Genomic DNA, 9779 nt, shown 5'->3' with positions numbered 1-9779 from the left:
TTGCGATAAATTATTTATTATCAATGAAACCAAAAAGGCTATATTAACATGTAAAAATTATAATACCTTACATAGAATCAGCTGGCGGAATACTAAACTTATTCTTTAAATAGCCTCTACTTCATTTTTCGCGTTCATCGCGGCGACGTCAGCTTTGATGTAATCCTGAAAATAAATAACTTATAATACAATTTGCTTACTTACAATATTTTAACAAGCTGCCGTAAAACTTTTCTAAGTCCAATTAGTAACTTTATACTATTTAAGAGTTTTCGACAAACAAACAAAAGTTTAGACAAGTCTAAACAAAGGGTGACTTTGAAACTAACTAATACAATGGGCTGTAATTTATTCTAGAGGAAAACAAAGTACGTCAGTGAGACATACGAGACGGGCTCGCGGGACAAGCGGAGCGGCGAGGATAGGGTTACCAGATATATAATTTAAATAACATGACAAAAATCCTGATTTTTAATATTTCTCCTGACCGTTCATACCGGTGCTGAAGGTCTAGCGTAGTTTACCGATGGTTTAATGTCGCAGCAAAGACGAATAAAAAGTGCATTACCTACTCTAAACCGAGGTTACTCTGATAACAATTTCCATTAGCTAATAGTGCTCGTTTTAACGAGTTGAAAACCACCTTAACATTACCTATAATAAATCGCTAATGTCAACTCTTTTAAATCTCTGATATAGTCGTTTTGTCCTCATTCTTGATAAACAGCGAAACACTCTGTCGTCTGGTAACCCTAAGCGTGGACAGCGGCAGCTTTATCATTCTAACTCCATGTGAATATTCAGAACGGAGTCTACACCACAATGGAGTACGTTACATTATAAATGTAATGTTTACACTGCACACTGTGGCGACATAATCTGGAATGTGTATTTTTAAACTAGTGTCATTTTTGCTACACGCTTTTTATAAACTTGTCGACGTCTTATACGTGCCGCTCGTTCATATACAGTACTATTTTGACAGGGTGACAGCGCAGGCGCCGTCCGTAATATGGTCGCGTATAACTGAAGCTGGGAACCCATTATCGGACGTGGCTTATGGCCGCGACTTATAGCTGGCTACATGATGTCTGACCTTGAGCCTTCGGGACATTTGACGGAAATCTGACGCGCTGGATGTTTTTGTCCGTCAGCTGCGTCCGATAATTTGTCGCCAGCTTGACTTTGTCGAGTCGAGAATACTCGTGACAGTCACCCGCTGCAAAATGTTGACGTTCCGGTAGACGTAGGTACTGCTCGTTCAAATGAGCCGCCATCTTGTCTGAGTGGCAGCGCAGGCGATGCGACAGTGTAATGGTAGCGTATTACCGTCTCTGTCGACAGTAGGTTAGGTATATACTTGTCACGTACCTGCTGCATGATGTTGACGTGGCGGTAGACGTACTGCTCGTTCATCTGCGCCGCCATCTTGTCTGGGTGGCAGCGCAGGCGATGCGACCGCAACGTGGACGCGTACGCGAATCGCTCGTCGCACCATTTGCACGTCAGCGGCTTGTCGCCCGTATGAGTGTACATGTGGACCTAGGGAATACACAATTACACACACTTTGATATAGAAACGGCCAAGACCGACTATGTAATGGTTTATACTGATATTTATCATGGGGAATTTCCGAAAACAGGAACAAATTCAAAGCTAATATTTTGAATGAATTAATGATTTTTATTCTGATGTTTCTCGGAACTTTTTCAAAATTTCATTTTTTGTAAGGACACTTTTTGCAAATTTTTTAACCAATCTCTGATGCTAGACTGATTGAAACGTTAACTTTCAGTAAATAAGCAGGACGAAAGTAGAAAGGTAATGTGAAAATAAATAAATGCGTTCTTCTGAAATATCTTACTACAAAACTTTAATAGAGTTACCTTCAAACGTAAACTTCATACGAACAATAAACTTATTTTTTATCAATGCAGAAACGTACGCGAGCATATTTATTAAAAAAAATCACACTTTCGCACTACTACATTGCCGGTGCAGTCGCTGTAACCAACTTAGCATCGGAGCCAGGTGGGGGAAGGAGGAGGAGGATGATTGGGGGTTTATACGAACTAGTCCAAAAATTCAAATCAAAACTTTTCTTCACATAAACTCTTTTAGAATGATGGTTTCATAAAAAAAATCAAAGTGACATACCTTCAACGTCTGCCTCCTCTTGAAAGCCTTGTTGCAATACGAGCAAACATGCCGGCACTTGTCTTCGTGTACGAGCAGGTGCTTCCTCAGCGTCCGGCGGCTGTTCAGCACGCGGTTGCACACGTAACACGGGTACGAAGTCTCTTCGTGGATGTCCATGTGCGTTTTGAGATTCGAGTATGTTTTGAAACTGCAACAAAACGGTTAGGTTACTATGGCCGCAGTCAACGTATACTCGTACTACCTATATTCATAACATTATACGAGAAATAAAACTACTTATGGAAACGGATTAAATCGCGTATAATGAATTTAAAATACATCCCGACGTTTCGAACTCTTTACAGCGTTCGTGGTCAACGGGATGTATTTTAAATTCATTATACGCGATTTAATCCGTTTCCATAGTTTTATTTCATGAGTAACTATCGCGGTAACCGAAGACAATATTATACGAGACTTAGATATATGTTAACTTTTTTGATAGGTAATATATTACCTGGGATAGGGAAACCAATCTTGTCTGCGGGATAATTTCAAGTAATCTATAAATATTTCGATTAGTTCAAATTCCGACTTTCTTCTGGATCGCAAGCGTCAGCTCAGCTCAGACATAGCCGTTGGTCTTGTATAGGGTTGCAAATAGAAAAAAAAAACAAATGTTTTTTTTTAAGAATTAATAGTTAACATAAAGTCTAAAAAACCGCATAAAAGTATTAACTGTTCTGCAATTTTTGAGATTTCGACCTTTAGAAAAAAAAACAGACTCCAGAAAAAAAACTGTTTTTTTTTCCACGGTTTTTTTCATGTTTTTTTTAAGTCAGAAAAAAAACGTTTTTTTGCAACCCTAGTCTTGTAACACGCCTTTTGTTGCAGCACATCCTACAGCTCGGAGTGTGCGGCGCACACGGGCGCCGGAAGTCTCAGAGGCGCCGAGAGCCGCTCGCAACACTTTCAAAGATCCGTGAGATGCCGCTTTATCCATTGGTTGGGCCACGGGCACTTTAAGGGTTAGACACGACTAGAGACAGACGCGCCTGTCCATACGAGAAGACTTTCCTGCACAACGAAGGGTTTGTCGTCGGAGTGTATGGCGTTGTGCTGCCGCAGGTCGCCGTTGGTGCCGCACGCTTACCCGTTGTCAGTGACAGGTCTCACACGTAACTCTAGATTACCACGTCTCATGTTAGTGTACTCCAAGTAACTTATATAAAACACTTACGGCTTGGAGCACTTCCTGCACACGAAGGGCTTGTCGTCGGAGTGTATGGCGCGGTGCTGCCGCAGCTCGCCGTTGGTGCCGCACGCTTACCCGTTGTCAGTGACAGGTCTCACACGTAACTCTAGATTACCACGTCTCATGTTAGTGTACTCCAAGTAACTTATATAAAACACTTACGGCTTGGAGCACTTCCTGCACACGAAGGGCTTGTCGTCGGAGTGTATGGCGCGGTGCTGCCGCAGCTCGCCGTTGGTGCCGCACGCTTACCCGTTGTCAGTGACAGGTCTCACACGTAACTCTAGATTACCACGTCTCATGTTAGTGTACTCCAAGTAACTTATATAAAACACTTACGGCTTGGAGCACTTCCTGCACACGAAGGGCTTGTCGTCGGAGTGTATGGCGCGGTGCTGCCGCAGCTCGCCGTTGGTGCCGCACGCGTACCCGCACAGGTCGCACACGTAACTCTTTATCTTGTCGTGCACCACGCGTTTGTGCGACGCCGCTGACGACCGAGTTGTGAACCTAGTGATTACATTGGATTACAGTATATTCGAGAACAGTAGAAGTAGGCGACAGTTCAGTAAAAAAAAAATAGTGCATGGAGTCCCTCAAAAGTCAAGTTGGCAAGACTGATTATAAGTAGAAAAGGGCATAAAGGTTTTCTTTTTGGTTGTTAAAAGCGCCCTTATTATAAGCGCCCTTATTAATCAATATTTATGTGATTGACTGCTCTTATTAAGTTTAGATAAAAACTACTCAACTCTACTACTTACTTCATATTCAAATCTACTTACTTCATGTTACAAATACCGCAATGGTAAATTTTCCTATCTTCTATTGGAATGTGGGACCGTTCGTGCGATTTTAACGCATCTTTCGTAGTAAATATTTTGTCACAAGAATCGCACGTAAATCTTCGTTCGGATTTGGGGACATGTCTCATTTTATGTTTGTTTAACGCTGACAAGGTCTTCGTTATTCGAGGGCATTTATCACAGCTGAAAATAATGTGTAATTAAGTATTCGTGATCATTAAAAAACCTATGAAATTATAATAGACTTTACAATGTTTATGAAATGAAATTAGAATCAATAAACTTTGAATTCACATGGGTGTGTTGTATTTTACTTAAGACCAGTATTGCAAACAAGAACCAAGTTTAAACATCCCTTAATGATAATGTTGATCATGAAGCTACATATAACCTAACTCAAATATAAAATAGCACCAATAGGTTATAAATTTTTCCCCTCACTAGCTCGGAAACACGTGTTTTGTCCTTTAATACCAGCGGGTAAAAACGCATTTTATCCACTAGTGGGTAAAGTAATTTGACCTTGAATAAAGACAAAATAACCGCTTTAAAATTGACAAAAGTAGGTGAATCTAATAATAAAGATGATTTACCACCTGTGGAACTACTGGAAGCAGTGATAAACGCATTTTTTGCGTTGTAGTTTCCTCGCTATAGTGAGGGGAAAAGTTTTGTGTTACACTCGGTGCAAATGTATTTTACTTCTCGTGTGTTAAAAAACTCGTAAGTTCAGGATTCTATTCTCGAACCACTTGCTTCGCTCGTGGTTCAACTATAGAATCCTTTCACTTGCTCGTTTTTCAATTCCACACTCGGCGTTAAAATACAACTTTGCCCCCTTGTACAACAAATAACTATTAATGTGTAATATTTTAAAATACTTACGATAATACATTTGGATTTTTGTGATCATTTATATGTTTGTAGAGAACTGATTTGGACTTGAGAGCAATGCCACAAACACAGTGCACTACAGGCAGAATTTTGTGAGCTCTCTCACAGTGTGACTTCAGACTGTACCAACTGGAACACACCTTATCACAGGCATTGCAATTGAAACTGTAGAAAGGAAAACAAAAGATTAATAACAAGTATAATAAAACAGCCTCCTCAATCAATGTATGGTCAACCAATTAGAATTCTAAGCAACTCTAGAACCCTGCCTTATTGACATCATGTTGTATTTGTCATAGAAGTCATTTCAATGTATACTGTAAAAAGGTTCTACAGTGGCCTAAGATTCAAATTGGTTATATTGTATGTACTTGAAAGTAATTATTACAGCATCTATGCCTCCTGCATCTGAAGTACTCATAAGCATATTAAAATTTTCCCATTTTAACCTGTGCAGTGTATCAAAGAAAGAATAAAAACATTTAACTAATATACATTAACTATAATTATGAAGATATTTGACATAATAATGAAATCATAGATGCATTATCATACTAGTTACATACTTACTTCACAAAGTTATTAATTTTGAGATCTGAATATTGAGATTTTTCTGCTCTTTCTTCAAGTAAATTTTCAGCACTTCTTATTTTTCTACTTTCCAACTTATGCTGAGAAAAATGCTTATAGAGAACACTCTTAGATCTTATTGCATATCCACATAGGCAGTAGGCAACCACTTTGCTTCTATGATTGTTGAAGTAATGCACGCGCAAGTTACTCCATGTGTTGGACTTAGCTCCACAAAGGTGACATACCAAACTGCAAGAAACCAAATCTCATTTTTCAATACACATAACCAATACTGTGATAGCCTCGACCTGCCTACCATGTACATGTACAATTTAAACCAAATTATTGAATGAATAGGGTAGATTTTCCTTTGTATCAGGATTTAGATAAAACCAGGGGCGGCTCACTCCGCGTTTCTTCCGTACATTTCGACGGCCGCGAGTTCGCGGCCCACAAAGTTTGACGACCTTCACGCTGCGCAATAGAACTCAATGTCGCATGCAGTCCGTTGACAGGTTGTTGAGAGTGAGCCTTCTGTACTTGTACTTTTATATATTCTGTGATAAAACATAAAAAGAAATGGTATTTTTTTGCCTTTTAATTTATAATTTCTAAAAAAATGGAACATGTCCTTTATAAATCACATGGGGCAGGAAAAGGATAGCTAAATTTTAAACATCCAGATTATTATTACTGCCTAGGATAAATAAGAGAAGACTTACTTAACAAAATCTTTTACTTTCAAGTTTGGCTGTTTTAAAAGCTGACTAAACTTTATAGAGTCCTCTTCTGAAATGACTTTCTTTTTGATGCGCTTTTGCTTTATATCCTTCAATGATGCTATAGCTACATCATCCAAGTCATCATCTTCGTCATCATCTACATCATCATTCATGTCCATATCATCATTGTAATCCACTGCTTCTAATTCAGATAGTGATGCATCATTTGAAGCAATTGCACCTAAATAATGGGAAAATAATAGTGTCACGCCGTTGTCAAAAATTTGCTACTGAATTAATAACTTTCAATCTGTTAATTACAGTTTAAATTGCCTGGGACAGATCTGGAACAAGTTGCTTGAGGGATGAAGTAACTTTAATATAATTTGTGCCATCTAAAGCCTTTTAACAAAATCTAGAATCCTTTATTCTTTGGAGTGGTAGGCCATTGAATCCTGACTGATCACAACAATTAAATTTGATTAATTGAAATAAGATCTAAATTCTTACTAATCAACAAGTTCAACAACATATATATTGTGGTGCTTGAAGAGTTATCTTAGCAAATCCATGGTTTTCTATTAACTAATATTGTGTAAAGTGAAATTTCTGTAATTTCTTAGACAATAAAGTTTCTTTAAACCGGATATTGACATCAGGCCAGCTAAAAAAAAATTTAAACATTAAAATATACTTACACACAATATCTTCTGCAGTTAATTCATCTTTAACCTAAAAATTAATACATATTGATTAATAAATTTGATATACAGTAAATAGAGATGTTAAACTTTTGTCTCTTTATTTACATAATTATATAAGAAACTAAGACTAAACTTAAAAACTAGCTAATGTCTAAAATAGGCCCTTGAGGCATTGTACCAAGGATACTGGCGACATTTCCTCGCTGTATCGAAATGCTGATCGCAGCCTTTGGTGTAGAAACTCTAGGTCCATGGGGCCCCAGCGCGAACAAGTTGTTCACAGAAATCATGAAGCGTCTGGTTGAGGTAACTGGTGACCGAAGAGCTGGCGACTTCCTCGCACAACGTATCAACTTTTGTTAATATGTTAACATTTATATACTTAAATAGGTAGTAAATGACCTAAACAATAGCCATTATGATAATGTATAGGTACCTCTGATTTTATTAAAGATGCTCCATAGTCAGTAGCAGTTTCTTCAAGCTTTATTTGCAAGTCAGTACAAAGGTCTAATTGCTCCTTATCCAATTGTTTTCTAAAATCTTCCTGCACTTTGTAACATTCCAAGATAAACAATTGAAAGGACACCATCTTCTCTTCACAGTTGAGACAGATGCGGGTTGGTAAATCATCACTTTCATTTATCTGAAAATGATTAAAATTTAGCCACAAAGAATTATGAGATTGACTTGAGACAACTACAAACAAACCATGGTTGCAAAGGAATATATCATTACTACAAATAATTTAAATTTTATACTTACAGTTATTTGCACAAAATCTCTTATCATACTCAATACATTTTTGTTGCTTTCATCTAGTAAATCTTTACAAAACTCATCGCTTTTCGCACATAGTCTACACAAGTACTTCAAGTGCTTGAAGCTAGTCATTTTGTTAGAAATATATTATAGAATCGTAAAATATGGATAATCAATTACATATTGAATTAGATTATATTCAGTGAGACAAAATAAACTGTTATTAAACAATACCGATATTAATAAATAAATAAAACAAGAATGTTCACCATTGAGGTATATGTACTACGTACTAGAGGCGACGCTGCTAAGAGAATTTTTTACACACCCCACTGCGGTCCATGGACCGCAACGTTGTCAGTCGTCACCAGGCCCTCGCAGTGCAGTGATGTGCCGTGATGCATTTACTTTCCACGTGAATAATGCGTTCTTGTGTGCTTAAAAATTGTTCTAATCACTCGAAAAAATCAAATAAAAGTCAAGGTGTGACATTTCATCGGTAAATTAAACAAAAAACTCGTCTATAATATTTTAAGATTGAATATTCTACAAATACGCGAGCGGGAGCGGGACTGCCGCCATTTTGGTGACGCAATCATAGACTAACCGCGCAGATGTGCCATTTACATTGTTCCTACTAAGTGCTTCACCTCTAATATATTTGCGAAATATATTTATTTCTATTTGGAAAATTATTAGGTACCTAACTAATTACTACTTCATGAATTATGTTACTATAATATAAAAAAAGTTTATTTGTTTATTGATTGTTAATATTTTTTGAGTGAAATTGTATTTTTAGCACGCTCACTTTTTGCAGTTTTCTTTGATCTGGTCATGAAAAAAGGGAACAATGGATACGCTTTGTCCAACACATATATATGTTCATTCATTGTATTTTAAAGAAGAAGATAAGTACAGCACAATTATATTAATTTGTATTGTTTAAGTTGTAAATAAATAAATCATTTTGACTAGAATAGCCGTATTTTAAAATGTAAAATTTCCGTTAGGCAGAATATAATAATAATGTGTCACATCTGATGGTGGACCTACTCTATGCGTAAATTGCCGCTCCCCCCGCCCCGCGCATTTGTCAGCATGTGCAGTGTTTTCGCTTGGCAACGTCGCCTCTAGTACGTAGTACATATACCTCAATGATGTTCACACCATATTTTTATCTCATAAGTTGCATGACGTTTAACGTCTGTCACTTGCAAATTGTAGTGTTGTCAGCTACAAAATATAAAGGGCTCCACGTACCGTACATATTAATTTGCTATTGTTTTTCACCAAAGAGTATTGAATCACTACGGTTTTTCACGGTATGCAAGGAGTGTATTCACCTATCACCATATTCTTAATATCAAAAATCAAAAAGAGATGCAACACGGACAACACGGTACCAAAACAAAGCCATGAACAAAACATTGGAATATTTGAATGTAATGCGGGATTAGTGATTCAATGCACGATTCAATGCTCTTTGGTGGGATATAACTTGGATACCACCGTAGCACCGTACCGTAGTATCTTCTTAGTAGTTTGTGGATACCACTGATACAAGATAGGTGAAATTTTTGATGAAACACGATCAATATATTTAAAGTATACCTATACCTATATATACTTATACCACAGATCAATACAACAAGATGGCCCTTACAGGGCGACTCGCGGTCACCAAGCATACGACAAATCAGGTTTATAAAAGTTTGAACGCGTGCGACACCGATCAGTAGCGCCCAAGTATACGACCCGCTAACAGTGTCCGTGTCCGCTCGGGAAAAAATCTTAAATAATCAATTTTGGTTGCAAACAATGGTCTCTTACAGCATAAAGTGGTGTGGCAAGTCTTCTAACACTTCTACATGTAAAAAAGATGGAACAACATTCCACAGTTAAGTCAAATTAATTATTTTGTTG

At 37.5% G+C, this 9779-nt stretch overlaps 1 protein-coding gene across 1 annotated transcript; it reads right to left on the bottom strand.

The window, feature by feature from the left end:
* Positions 1–8116, bottom strand: LOC125225403 (oocyte zinc finger protein XlCOF6-like). The gene is made up of 11 exons (XM_048129105.1): positions 7857–8116; positions 7528–7737; positions 7086–7119; positions 6388–6628; positions 5663–5914; positions 5084–5257; positions 4178–4381; positions 3735–3905; positions 2159–2348; positions 1372–1542; positions 1–165 (listed from the first exon to the last, which is right to left on the bottom strand). The coding sequence occupies exons 1-11, from the start codon at positions 7983–7985 to the stop codon at positions 106–108; spliced, it is 1836 nt and encodes a 611-aa protein (XP_047985062.1). The 5' UTR covers positions 7986–8116; the 3' UTR covers positions 1–105.
* Positions 8117–9779: the final 1663 nt, after the last annotated feature.

Source organism: Leguminivora glycinivorella, chromosome 4, assembly GCF_023078275.1.
Source record: "Leguminivora glycinivorella isolate SPB_JAAS2020 chromosome 4, LegGlyc_1.1, whole genome shotgun sequence".
Taxonomy (NCBI): domain Eukaryota; kingdom Metazoa; phylum Arthropoda; class Insecta; order Lepidoptera; family Tortricidae; genus Leguminivora; species Leguminivora glycinivorella.
Note: the sequence above shows the minus strand (reverse complement) of the source record. Positions and strands in the feature narration are given on the sequence as shown.